The 14414-nt window shown below is 50.2% G+C and overlaps 1 protein-coding gene across 1 annotated transcript; it reads left to right on the plus strand.

The window, feature by feature from the left end:
• Positions 1-241: 241 nt before the first annotated feature.
• On the plus strand, positions 242-3840 carry LOC111150305 (galactose-3-O-sulfotransferase 3). Its single transcript, XM_022507756.1, has 2 exons — positions 242-366; positions 2670-3840. The coding sequence occupies exons 1-2, from the start codon at positions 242-244 to the stop codon at positions 3838-3840; spliced, it is 1296 nt and encodes a 431-aa protein (XP_022363464.1).
• The last annotated feature ends 10574 nt before the right edge of the window (positions 3841-14414 follow it).

Here is a 14414-nt window from a genome sequence, read left to right on the forward strand (position 1 = left end):
AGGAATCCGATCTCTCTGGCTTCTCTGTTCACCCCACCCTCTGGAGCTCTTCTTTGCAGCAGTCTTGCTGGGGCCCACAGCCCATCTCCTCTGCGTGCTGCAAACCTGTTTGCCTCCTTCTTCTGCCAGGCCTCTCAGGAATACTGGCCCTGCTACCAGAGCCCCAGGAGCCCCCATGAGTGCCGGCGAAGGGAGTCCTGGATAGCGAGGCCCTGGCAGGTCCAGGGGTGGGTACCCCAGCATGCCACCCATCCTCCAGCACGTGCAGCAGGCCACCAAGATGATGAGCCGAAGGAAAATCCTGCTGCTGGTGCTAGGGTGCAGCACCGTAAGCCTCCTCATCCACCAGGGGGCACAGCTCAGCTGGTAAGGGGGTGGGGCCTGGGCGTGGGGGCGGGACACAGGCAAGTTGCATTCTTGCCTGGTTGGCAACAGAACTGGGACCTTTCCTTCCCATTCCTTCTATCTGCCAAAAGAGTCTGTCTTCTGCTGGACTTTACTCCTTCACTCTATTCTAAAAGTTCTTTCTATACATTCTCTTTATTTTTATTTGTTTTAAAGATTTGATTTATTTGACAGAGAGAGAGAGAGAGAGATCATAACTAGGCAGAGGCAGGCAGAGAGAGAGGAGGAAGCAGGCTCCCCCCTAAGCAGAGAGCCTGATGCGGTGCTCGATCCCAGAACCCTGGGATCATGACCTGAGCCGAAGGCAGAGGCTTTAACCCAGGCACCCTCTATACATTCTCTTTGGATCCACACAACCTCCCTGGGCAGGCACTGGTCTTCATTGAAAGGTTGCTTGAAAGCACAGAGTTAGTCAGTGACTAAACTGGGATTCTAATCCAGTCCAAGTCCTTCCCACGGCATCATAGTCTGAGTGCCTCCCCCAAAGGACTGCAGACAAGTTATCATTGATTCTGCTGTGCTGGGCAAATCCCCTCGTTTCTCTGAGCTTGTTTCCTCATCTATAGAATGGGAATGATGACATGGGCGACCCAGTCAGCCATCCTGATACAGGATACCATGTGACAACTGATAGGACCCCTTGCCCTACTCCTGGCTCTGTGAACCCAGCAAATCCCTGCACCGTTCAGGGCCTCAACTTTCCCATTTCCTACATGATCTGCTTTGACAATGGTGTGAATGGGCTCAGTTCTCCTTGTTGGAGGATTTGCTGGTCTTCAAGAGGGGCATCTGGGTAGATACTACCCTGAGCCCAAACCAGCCACAGATAGGAAATCTCAGTGGTCTCAAGGGTGCTTAGAGTAGTCCTCATTACACGATGGCGAGGCTAGAAAAGAAATGAGAGTAACTCAGAGTCTGAAGGGAACTTACAGGCCATCTGTAATCCCCAACACCTTTGTTTCAGGGACAAGGAAACAGAAATGAAAGCTTCATGAAGGCTAAGCATATTCTCCGTTTTTCATACTAGCAAAATTCCTGAGCCTTGAATAGTGCCTGGCACATAAGAGATGCTCAAAAGAAAATTTGTTGGCTGAATGAACGAGGCTCCAGGGAACACAACAGAATCATATAGCAAATAGGTTGTCTCAAAGCCCATGCCGTGGGGACTCCTCCTCCATGAGGAGCCAGAGAAAGAGTAAAAGTGAGAAAGAAGACAGAGAACAAGAGAATATAGTGACTTTATCTGAGTTGCCAGTAAATGTAAATGAATTTTCTTTTGGTCCTCAGTTTCTTCATGTGTAGAGTAGACTTTCTCAAGGATCTCCAAGGGCCTCTGCCCTTATATTCGTTATCTATTTCTGTGTAGCCAAATTACCTCAAAACTTAGGTTTTGAACACATCAAACATTTACTATCTTGTTCCTGTGGGTCAGGCATTCACGTGTGGCTTAGCTGGGGATCTCTGGCTCAAGGTCACGGCGAGTTGCAATCAAGCTGGCTGCTGAGGATGCAGTCTCACCTGAAGGTCTGACCGGAAGTGCTCCCCTTCCCGTCGCCCTCATGTGGTTGCTGGCAGCATTGAGTTCTTCAAGCAGGCTGATAGCTGAGGGCCCAGTACCTCCTGGAGTGTTGCCACCTGGTACCTCCCCACAGGGCTGCTCACAGAATGGCAGCTTGCTTCTCCCTGCCTGAGTTATCCCAGAGAGAGAGAGAGAGAGAGAGAGAGAGAGAGAAGGAGAGACACCAAGATAGAAGTCATAGTCTTTTTTTTTTTTTTAAGATTTTATTTATTTATTTGACAGAGATCAAAGTAGGCAGGGAAGCAGGCAGAGAGGGGAGACGGGGAAGCAGACTCCCTGATGAGCAGAGAGCCCAATGCGGGGCTCGATCCCAGGACCGTGGGATCATGACCTCCGCCCAAGGCAGAGATTTAACCCACTGAGCCACCCAGGCGCCCCATAGAAGCCATAGTCTTTCTAATGTAATCTCACGAGTGACATACCTTCATTTCTACCTATTCTGTTCCCTAGTGGCACCAGTAAATCCTGCTCACACTCGGGGGGAGGGAAATGCACAAGAGAGTGAATACCAGAGGCCAGCAGGGATCACTGGGAGTCATCTTAGAGGCTGCCTGCCATACCCTCTACTGGTCCGTGCATGTGGCCCATCTTACCGTCCTGGGGGAGGGGCAGGGGTCGAGACGCACCCCTCACACACTTCCAACCCCCCCCCCCCCGCACACTCCCCCCACCCCGGACTTGGCAGGTACCCCAAGCTGTTTCCTCTGAGCTGCCCGCCTCTTCGGGACTCACCGCCCCGCCCCAAGCACATGACGGTGGCCTTCCTCAAGACGCACAAGACTGCAGGCACCACCGTGCAGAACATCCTGTTCCGCTTCGCCGAGCGCCACAACCTGACGGTGGCCCTGCCGCACCCGAGCTGCGAGCACCAGTTCTGCTACCCACGCAACTTCTCGGTACACTTCGTGCACCCAGCCACGCGGCCACCGCACGTGCTCGCCAGCCACCTGCGCTTCGACCGCGCGGAGCTCGAGCGCCTCATGCCGCCCGGCACCGTCTACGTCACCATCCTGCGCGAGCCGGCCGCCATGTTCGAGTCGCTCTTCAGCTACTACAACCAGTACTGCCCGGCCTTCCGGCGCGTGCCCAACGCGTCGCTCGAGGCCTTCCTGCGCGCGCCCGAGGCCTACTACCGCGCGGGCGAGCACTTCGCCATGTTCGCGCACAACACGCTGGCCTACGACCTGGGCGGCGACAACGAGCGCAGCCCGCGCGACGACGCCGCCTACCTGGCGGGCCTCATCCGCCAGGTGGAAGAGGTCTTCTCGCTCGTCATGATCGCCGAGTACTTCGACGAGTCGCTGGTGCTGCTGCGGCGGCTCCTGGCCTGGGACCTGGACGACGTGCTCTACGCCAAGCTGAATGCGCGCGCCGCCAGCTCGCGCCTCGCCGCCATCCCCGCGGCGCTCGCGCGGGCCGCGCGCGCCTGGAACGCACTCGACGCGGGCCTCTACGACCACTTCAACGCCACGTTCTGGCGCCGCGTGGCGAGCGCCGGCCGAGCCTGCGTGGAGCGCGAGGCGCGGGAGCTGCGCGAGGCCCGGGAGCGCCTGCTGCGGCGCTGCTTCGGCGAGGAGCCCGTGCTGCGGCCCGCGGCGCAGATCCGCACCAAGCAGCTGCAGCCGTGGCAGCCCAGCCGCAAGGTGGACATCATGGGCTACGACCTGCCCAGCGGCGGCGCCGGGCCGGCCACCGAGGCCTGCCTCAAGCTGGCCATGCCCGAGGTGCAGTACTCGAGCTACCTGCTGCGCAAGCAGAAGCGCCGGGGCGGCGTGCGGGTCCGGCCCGAACCGGTCCTGGACAATCCTCCGCCCCGGCCCATCCGGGCACTACCCCGCGGCCCCCCTGGCCACTGAGCTCTCCAGTGGCTGGGTCCTACCCTGCCCACCGGGAGTCCTGCCTGGCACTGCTTGCAGCGCCTGCCTCGTCAGGGCCCCTACTGCTCAGTCCTTGGGGCAGCATCTCCCAATCTGAGCCTGCCTCCCCAGGGTGACTTGAACCCCGCCTTCGTGGAGGGTGCTGATAGGCCCGATCGAGCCCCGGGCCACCCTTTTCTCCTTCCTGACCGGTTGGTGACTTTAACCAGAGGTCTGAGACCTGTCCGGAACTGCCCACCCTGCCTTTTTCTGTGGGTTGAGCCCTCCGCTCCGACCAGTCTTTTCCAAGTGGGTGAGCCCAGGCCTCACGCAGAGGGGGGCTGAGCCCTGGGAAGGGCTGCTTGGCCTGTAAGCTTCCCGGGGCTCCTGCTCTTCCTCCCCGGGGATCAGAGACCCCCACACCATCTGTCTTCCAGGTTCCACCCTCCCCACAGACCTAAGCTGCTCCCAGACTCCAGAACCAAGAGTTCTTGGGTTGGGCTTTTTGTTTGGTTGATTTTCCTTTTTTTTTTTTTTAATAAAAAATCCTTAAAAGGCACAGGTTGTATGTCAGTCATTGAAAGCCAGATATCCCACGTTTGAGAATGAGGCTGGTGCCCCCAAAATAGCCCCTGTGACTGTCACCACGAGGAAGGGGGCCTAGGCTCAATCAGCCTTCCCAGGGGCTCACACCTCTCATCAACACCCCCTTGACTGACTGGGCTTCCCCACGCAGACTGGCCCCCTCAGCTCCACTCTTTTCCTTTGAGAAAATCTAAATTGTCCCTTTTCATTCAATTCAGCCCCATTGATGGAGCATTATCTCCAACTCGGGGACATAGGTGAACAAGGCAGATAGGGTTCATGTCTCTCGTGGGGCGCACAGTGAGACGTTGGGACTGGAGCAGGACCTGAACACTGAAGGAAGGACCAGAGCTGGGTAGAGGGAAACCAGCTCAGGCTGAGCAGGGAGAGGTTGGATGGACAGTCATATCCGATAAGGAGGTGCTCAATTCCCCGGCCCCCTTCTGAGTCACCAGCTTCACCTCTGGCCCTTCCCACAAGGAGAAGACACCCTGACTCCAATGAGGACCATTCCCTGACCCCAGCGTTCTTGAGGACAGCAGGACATCCAGCACTTGCAAATGAAACTCTCAAAACTAGCAGAGAATCAGGACTGTTTGTTACTTTATTCAGAGCTATGTTGACATATCTGGAGAAGTAATAAAAATAACTAACAGAGTCTGCTGTGTACCAGCCACTAGTTTAAGGGCTTTACATACATTAACTTATGAGATGGGCACCATCTAGGGGTGATGGAACTGAAACTTGGACAGATGAAGTGACACTCGGGATCACACAGCCAGGACTTGAATTCAGACTGTAGCTTCAGAGTCTGTGCTCCCTAAGCACTATCACACTGCCATTTGAATGAAGAAGTTCCCATGCCTTAGGCTAGGCTGACTTCCAGGACCTTGCCCTAAAAGAATGTAAAGTGAAGAAACCACGGCATCACTGTCGGCTTCTCTTTTATTTTTAACAGAGACCGGTTTCGACGATGGAGATTGCAACGGTTAGTTCACAGTTTGGATGACAGTCTCTGGGCTGGAAGAGAGGCTATTTTTATAGCACCCCACTTTTTACCAGTAGAGGTCTGGAAAAGGCAAAAGGCATAATTAGAGATGCACAAAGTCATAATTAGGTTTCTGGTGTTAAGCGGCAGTAAAGAATGGTCCTAGACTCAAAGTCATCTATCCAAAGAAAAGCAAGTGCTGGCCCCCTGGCCAAGATGTCTGTCTGCCACTGCCCTCCTCCAGGCCTAGCCTCTAGTCATACCTTTGCCAAGAACATCCTTCACCTTGTCCTGGGTCCTCCTGGAAAACTCAGATTTGCCTTTAAGTTCTGCCTTGATAGGGGTGACTGAATGGCTCAGTTGGTTAAGCGTCTGACTTCGGCTCAGATCATGATCCCAGGGTCCTGAGATTGAGCCCCACATCAGGCTCCTTGCTCAGTGGGGAGCCTGCTTCTCCCTCTGCTTGTGCTCTTTCTCTCTCTGTCGAATAAATAAGTAAAATCTTTAAGGAAAAAAGAAAGATCTGCCTTGATAGACCTCTCCTGCTTTCCTAGCTCCCCTGGCTGGTGGGCCTTCTTTTATAAACTTTGCCCCACTTCAGCAGAGAGCACAATTCTGGACTCAGAAAAATCTGGATTCAAGAATTAACTGGAATTATCTGGAATCATTAGACCCTGGGACAGGGTTTCTCTGCAGAAGCAAATACAGACCCTAAGTAGGTACCAAACCAAATATTAGCCTTCAGTGACTAAGAGGTGGGGGGTGGGGGGGATGGGGAGTGGACTCTGGGGCTCCTTGGTTCAAACACCTCCAGCTTCAGCTACAGGGAAACAGACTCCAGCTTCTGGGTCCCCAGTGCCTTGCAAAGAGGCTTCTTCCAACACGCATGTGCTGCTGTCCACTCTGTGCCCACTCTACACCTTTCCAGAGCTGGGTAGTGGGTGGAGTGTGGTCGCCGCCTCGAGGAGCTCACAGTAAAGTCTGGGACAGATGTGGAAGCAGTTACCTGGGTGACAATGACTTAATGAAAGCAATTACTTGCATCCATGCTTTGGAGTTCAAATCATGACTCTGCCACCTACTGGTTACATGACCTTGGTCTTAGCCTTTGAGTCTCACTTTTCTCACCTATGAAAAAGAACCATTCAGGGGCACCTGCGTGGCTCAGTGGGTTAAGCCTCTGTCTTTGGCTCAGGTCATGATCTCAGGGTCCTGGGATTGAGCCCCGCATCAGGCTCTCTGGTCAGCGGGGAGCCTGCTTCCCCCTTTCTCTCTCTGCCTGCTGCCCTGCCTGCTTGCGATCTCTCTCTCTATCCAATAAATAAATAAAATCTTAAAAAAAAAAAAAAAAGAAAATGAACCATTCCTAAAACAAACAAAACAAAAAAAGAATCATTTCTGTCCTGAGCTCTGTGACAGTATTGGAGATAAGGCACTTGGGACAGTGCCCAGTGTGTGGAAATGTTCCCAAAGTAGCAGGTCTGGTGTCACTGGGGCTCCACCAGGACAGACACCCTCCGTGTTGTAAGTGTTACAGGTCAGCACATCTATTCCAAGGGTTTACTGGCAGATAGAAGAAAACCATTTTGAGGTAGGGGTGCTTTTTTCCTTCCTTGCCCAAAGGCACTATATGGGCAAGCAGCTGCTTGGCTGGTTATGATTATAGAAAGATGGCCAAAATGACTCCTGGGCCATCTGGAGAGGCTCCCTGGGGAAGAGAGGGCCCAGCTGAGAACAGGTACAGGGAAGAGTGCTCTAGACGGAGAGAACCACACATGCCTCCCAGGTGAGAAAGCTGGGGCCTCTGGGAGCCCAGGATTGCTGGGCTACCTGGATGAGAAAAGCACATTGGGGGTGCCAGCTGAGAAAGGCCCTGAATGTCCCACTTGGAAGTTGAGATCATCCTGTGTAGGATGCTGGAGTGAACGGAATGGCTGTGATGACTGTCAGGGAAGGCCGGGCTGTCCCCACAGCGGGTCTCTCACCATCTGTAGCCCCTTCCTTGCTGGCGCATCAGCACACCAGGTAGGGACTCTGTTGTAGATGAAGAGGAGTCACTGAGGCAGGCAGGGGAAAGGTCTCCAGTTGCAAAGGCTCCTGGGAGAAGCCACAAGGATAAGAACAGGGACACCAGCTAACGTCTCCTGAGCACTTAACGATGGGCTGGGGGCCTTTCTCTGTGCCTATGTATTTTCACTCACCTGACTCTTCCACTGCCCCTGTGAAAGAGGTATTACTCTTTAACTCCTTTCCACAGAAGAGGAAACTGAGATACAAAAAGTGTGGTGCCCAGGCTCACCGGGCCAGGAGAGGCTGAATCAGGACAGAACCCAGAGCGCTCAGACTCCCAAGCCCCAGTCCCTGTCATTGGAATCCATTGTTCCACCCCATCAAACTCAGGAGTCTGAGTAGGGTCTGTTCAAGCACCTCCTTGTAGAAGCCTCCAGAGAGCAGGCTTGAGTGGGAGAGAGGGGTAGAGAGCCTGAGCACTTTGGGGGCCTGAGGTGAAGCTGGCGATCTGCCAACATGATTAGGCAGCTTCTCAGGCTGTGTCAGAGGAGCAGGGAGGGACTGCAGGGCAGGAGCCCCTGAGGAGAGGGGCAGCCCCTGGGGGCATCCAACTGAGGGGAAGTAAAGGACAAGGGGAGATAACGAGGGGAGGTGAGAATGGCAGCCACTTTCTCAATCTCAGAGACCTGAGATAGGCTCCTCTGACCCAGAAGTGCTGCAGGAATCTGAGGACCACCGCTACCCACGCCCTCTCCCCTCCAAAAGATCCCCCTGCACCCTCTAGTGGGCAAAAGACAGGACAAGACCAGCCTCCTCATCCGGCTCTCCCTCCCATAAAACCTCATAGGCTTTTCACAACACTCAGGCAAGAAGGGAAAAGGACTCAGAGCCTAGTACCCCATTACAGATGGGAAGACTGAGTCCCAGAGAGGGAATGTGGCTTCAAGCGTGGCCTAGAGTGGGGACCCTCCCATGAGCTGGAGCCACAAGAGGCAGGATCCTGGGTCCTCTATCCCAACTTTGTTTCCAGCCTAGAGCTCCCCTCCTGGGTGTTCCCCAGACTCATCAAACCCATTAAGTTCAAAACCAGACATCTCACCTTTTTCTCAAACTAGCTTCTCCAGTATTCTCAGTTTCAGGAACTGGCAGCCCATTCAAGCAGATGCTCAAGCATCTTGGTCTCTCCTTAAGGTCTCCCTCGCCCTTTCCCCAGCACCACCTGTCACCATATCCTGTAGACTCTGACTTCTGACTAGTTGGCATCTACCCACATCTCCTTCCCTACAACACCTGGGTCGGTCCAAGCTATCACATCAGTTTCTTTACATCAGTTTCTCTATGGTTACTTTCATGACCATACTTAACTGACCTACTTGCCTTGAACACTCCATAGCAAACACAGTCTCCTCTGTGTCCAGGGTATTCCTTCTTAAAGCACCCTGATCTTATCATTCCCCTGTTTGAAACACTGCCCCCTCCTTACCAGCCCACAAGACCTGGCCTAGTCTTATCCTTATCCCCCACCAAACAACTTTTCGGCTACATCTCCTATTGCTTCTCTACCCCCCATCATGTTCCAGCCACACTAGATTTTACACACCATTCCCTGAATGCAATGGTATGCCAAGTCTGGCTCTTACAGGCTCTTGAACAGTGAATTTTGCCAGCCAGTTGTTGAACACAATACAATTATATTAAAAATTAAAATTAAAATATTTATTCTGTAGACTTATCAAATATATTCTATTAAGAGCAAAGTTAATAAATACAACTCATTACTTTCCAATCAGTTTATGAGATTTTATTATAGTTTATGCTCTTAAGGTTATTTACATCTCTTCTATCTGCCTAATGGAAATCCTGTAGAATGATGTGCTGCTTTATGGCACATTTCTTCCAAATATTACATTAGGAACATGAAATCAGCCATGGTGGGAATAATTACTCCACAAATCAACAAACACTATATATCAAATCGATGTATTGTTTTGTTGATCATCTAGACCAGGGTTCAACAAACTGCAAGCCAAATCTTGCCCAACACCTGATTTTGTAAACTGAGTCTTATTAGAACACAGCTGAATTCATTCATTTAGCTATTATTCTGTGGCTGATTCTACACAACAATAACAGAGCTGTGTAGTGCCTACAGAGACTGTATGGCCCCCAAAGGCTAAGATGCTTACTCCTATTCATGGAAAAAGTTTGTTACTCATTAACAAAGACAAAAATATACAGCCAATATTCACGTCAGAACTACTCGTGAAGAGATGGTGTTAAACACTTACCAGCACGCTGCTGCTTAAAGCAGGGGCCATTCATACCTCCATTCTTTGCACATGATCTTCCCTTTGCCCACAATGCCTTTTCTCCTTTGATCCACATGGAAAGTTCCTACCCATTCTTTAATGTCCCTTTTCTGTGCTCCTGTATCAGTTAGCAATGTGCTGTGTAACAAACCACCCCCAAACATAAAGGCTTTAACAAATGATTCTCATCAGATTATTGGTCATCTGGGTGGTTCTGCTGATCTGGGCTGGGCTTGATTGTTCACTCACAGCCCACGGTCAGATGGCACGGTGGCTGGGATCTGGTTAGTCTAGGATGACCTCAACCAAGATGACTCAGCTGTGTCTTATTTGGTCTCTCTTATCTTTAGCAGATGAGTTTGGGCTTGTTCTCATTACCCATGTGTGAGTTCAAGAGTGCAAAGGAAAACAGGTAAACTCTCTTGAGGCTTTCAAGAGATGCTCCATCACTTCTGCCACATTTTATTGGCCAAAGTAAGTCACCAGACCCATCCAGATTCAAGAGGCAGGGAAATAGATGCTGCAGAGTCCCATTTCAAGGGGCATTATGGATAGAAGGAGGGGACTATTTATACATTTAATCTATCACACTACCTTCCCCTCTTTCGTCAAGCAAAGAAGCTGCTCTTGATTCTGTGTTCACACAGCACTGCTAGGAAGCAAAACAAAACAAAGCCTGTCATAAGCACTTTGTGAAGATAAGTTATCTACAGAGACATTGATTTATTTACCTTTGGTCACAAAGGGACAAGAGACATGGACTGAACTCTGAGTTTCTTCTAACAAAGAAAATGGCAATTTGTGTATCTTTTGAAGTTACTGTTTAAAAGTTACTTTTGTGAAAGTGATACTTTTATTGAAGTATCAGCCAGGATTTTATCAGAGAAACAAAATTACCGGGAGTGGTTATATGCGATAAAGATGTGTGGTAGGGATAAGACTACATAATTGTGAGAGCTGATTATGGAAGATTGTTGTCTTTTTTGTCTGGTGCTGGAGCCTGCCTGGACAGCAGGCAGGCAGTTGACATGACTGCAAAGTGGGGGAAGTAAGAACCAACTGGCATTTATGAGGGCAAGCTAGACCTTACAGGGTGGACCGGAACTCACATCTGTTCCCCTCTGCATGTAAGCTTCCAACTTTGATGATGCAGATCACCTACAGGAGAAGCTGGCACAGTGTCAGGAAGGCAAACATGCACCAGAACAGAAGTGACGGAAGTTGAAGAAGGATCTGGCATAAGCTGGAGGAGCTACAGACCCAGATGCTGTCCCAGGACAGCAAGGCGAGTCCCCAAATAATGGTCCCTGTGAATAAGTCACAGCTATGTCTGGTGCCCCCAGACCAACCTTTCTAGTGGAACAAGGAGGGTTTTCCCACTCAGGTTGTAAGTCTTTCATATGACTCCTGTTTCATGTCTACGCTTTCCAAATCTTGCACAAAATGTCACTTGTGGCCCACAAGAAGTCAGGACTATGCACGAAAGAGAGGTCTGAGAAATGCAGTTCCAGCTTCACTAAAATGACTCTGTACAAATGCATTGTGGTTTCAGATGTTAATTTGATTATTACGCATGGAGACCAATTAGCACTGGTGGCCTTTAGAGATTCCAGGTCACATTCCTAAGGCCCTCTGATCTGTGCTGTTTATTGTGATATTAATATTCAGTAGTTGGCAGAATTTCTCATTGGTTTCCTGCTGCTCTACTGCAGGCTATTATGCTAAAAAAAAAAAAAGGCGGGGGGCAAGTAGAAACCCCTGGAGTTGTCTTCCCTGTTATAAACTATAAACCAAAAACAATACCAAAACTCTGGAGAAAGTGCAGAGATTAATACCACCATTTGGGATTTCAGAAGGGCATACCCTCTTACGACTTACCCGTTTGATAGCAGAAAAGCAAAGTTAATGATGTGGCAATGCCAATCACAGCTTTTATTCTAGATTTGAGATCCTTGTTGCAGAAAATCAATATACATTTCTTTTTAAAGATTTTATTTATTTGACAGAGATCACAAGTAGACAGAGAGGCAGGCAGAGAGAGAGAGAGGGAAGCAGGCTCCCCGCTGAGCAGAGAGCCCAATGTGGGGCTCGATCTCAGGACCCTGAGATCATGACCTGAGCCGAAGGCAGCGGCTTAACCCACTGAGCCACCCAGGCGCCCCCAGAAAATCAATATAAACACCAGCAACTGGCTACAGCTATTGAACTAGTAAATGCTTTCTCTTACATTCCCATGAGTATGGGAAATGACATTGTTTGAGTTTACATAGCCAGGATCACAGTGTCTTATTGTATCAGTATCTGTTGCAACAGTATCTTACTGTCTTGACCCTGGCTTATGACATTCTCCTGCAAACCCCAAAGTCCAGAGGGACTTTGACAGTCTCGAAAACACAGAGAACACCATGCTGATACCCTCAGTAGAAGCCATTATGTTAACTGGGTGCTGTAAGTGGGACAGAGCAGACACCTTGATGCTTTAGACATACCTGAAAGTGTGTAAGGGTCCAGAGGTCCGGGACATGTTGGGCATCTCTTCTTAAGTGAGAGACGAGGGGCTGTCCCTTCCACCATACAACAAGAAGGGAGTGGAGCGATATCTGGTATGCCTTTTGAATTTTGGAGCCCACATATATCATATTTGGGCAAGCTGCTTTGACTCATTTACTGGGTAACCTATACGTCTGATGATGTTATGTTTGGCTTGAAAAAAGGCTCTTTGGTGTCAGCCAAAAATGCCACACAGAGCCTCTGGCAAGCCCCAATAGGGATCACAGTGAAGACCCTTGGAATTTGGGCCATGCTATGCTCTGCTAATGACTATTCTACATTCTGAAAAGTAGCTTCTGGCTTGCTACTGGGACTTAGTAGAGATTGAATGCCTGATTTATGGGACTCCAAGTTATTATTGAACCCAGATGTTCCGCAGGTGTTTTCTGACCCACAGAATCATGAAACTGTATTTTCACAGTTGTATCCCTTTAGAAATTGAAGTGTTATATGGGGTGCCTGGGTGGCTCAGTCAGCTAAGTGCCTGCCTTCTGCTCAGACCATGATCTCCAGATCTCGAGATCGGCCCCTGCATTGGACTCCCTGCTCCTGGAGGGACTCTGCTTCTCCCTCTTCCTCTGCCCCTCCCCCTGCTTGTTTGCGCTCTCTTTCTCAAATAAATAAATAATTCTAAAAAATCTCTTAAAAGAAAAGTACAAACCTGGTTTATGGAAGACTCTGCACAGTAGGCCAGCAACAGCCAGATGAAGACAGCTGCTGCACGACACCACCACTCACAGGTGGCCCTGAAAGGCAGTGGTGAAGGAAAATCCCAGTGGGCAGAAAGTTGGGCAATGCAGATGTTATCCACTGTGTGTGAAAGGAAAAAGAGCCTAAGGTGCAGATATATATGAACTCATGGGTGATATCTGATGGGCTGGTCACTTGCAGAGACTTGGAGAGAACACAGCTGGGAACTTGATCACATGATGGGTCTAGGAAACAGGTCTCCGGATGGCTTCTTAAAATGCTTACAGAATGGGAAGATATTTGTGTCCCGTGTCAATTCCTATCAGAAGGAGATCAGTGGAGGAGTCCTCACCAGTTAGATAAGATGATCCATCCTGTAGATTGGGTCAGCATCTTTCCCCAGCCCAACTGATGCTTTCCCAATGGACCATGTACAGAGTGTGAAGCCACCAGATACCTACACATGGCAGGAGATTTTGGGCTCTTTGTCCCAGTTTTTGCAGGTTTTTAAAAATTTTTTACTGTGGTAAAATATATGTAACAAAATTTACCATTTAAATCATTTTTAAGGGGTGCCTGGATGGCTCAGTCATTAAGCGTCTTCCTTTGGCTCAGGTCATGATCCCAGGGTCCAGGGATCGAGCTCCACATCAGCCTCCCTGCTCAGTGGGAAGCCTGTTTCTCCCTCTTGTACTCCCCCTACTTGTACTCCCTCTCTTGCTGAATCTCTCTCTCTCTCTGTGTCAAATAAATAAAATATTTTTTTAAGATTTTATTTATTCATTTGACAGACAGAGATCACAAGTAGGCAGAGAAGCAGGCAGAGAGAGGAGGAAGCAGGCTCCCTGCTGAGCGGAGAGTCCGATGTGAGGCTGGATCCCAGGACCTTGGGATCATGACCTGAGCCGAAGGCAGAAGCTTTAATCCACTGAGCCACCCAGGCACCCAAATAAATGAAATCTTTAAAAAAATATTTCTAGGGGTGCCTGGGTGGCTCAGTGGGTTAAAGCCTCTGCCTTCGGCTCGGGTCGTGATCTCGGCGTTCTGGGATCGAGCCCCGCATCGGGCTCTCTGCTCAGCGGAGAGCCTGCTTCCCCCTCCCTCTCTCTCTCTGTCTGCCTCTCTGTCTACTTGTGGTCTCTGTCTGTCAAATGAATAAATAAAAATATAAAAAAAATATTTCTAGGTGCATGATTTAGGGGCATTGAGTGCACTCACGATGTTGTGTAACCATCACCCCTATTCATCAGCAGAATTTTTTCATCTTCCTAAACTGAAACTCTCCCCATTTAACAACAACTCCCTATTATCCCCTCCCCATAGCTCCTGATAACCACTCTTCAAACTTCTGTCTCTGAATTTGCCTAATCTGGGTACCTCCTTTCGGTGGCAGTGTACAATACCCACTTTTGTGTCTGGCTTATTTCACTTAGCTCAGTGTC

The sequence above is a fragment of the Enhydra lutris genome, unplaced genomic scaffold (genome assembly GCF_002288905.1).
Source record: "Enhydra lutris kenyoni isolate GAN:26980312 unplaced genomic scaffold, ASM228890v2 scaffoldscaffold22, whole genome shotgun sequence".
Classification (NCBI taxonomy): Eukaryota; Metazoa; Chordata; class Mammalia; order Carnivora; family Mustelidae; genus Enhydra; species Enhydra lutris.

Coding starts and splice junctions, on each gene's coding strand:
- LOC111150305 (XM_022507756.1), top strand. CDS start 242: ATGCCACCCATCCTCCAGCACGTGCAGCAGGCCACCAAGATGATGAGC. Junction 367..2,669: donor CAGGGGGCACAGCTCAGCTG/GTAAGGGGGTGG, acceptor CGGACTTGGCAG/GTACCCCAAGCTGTTTCCTC.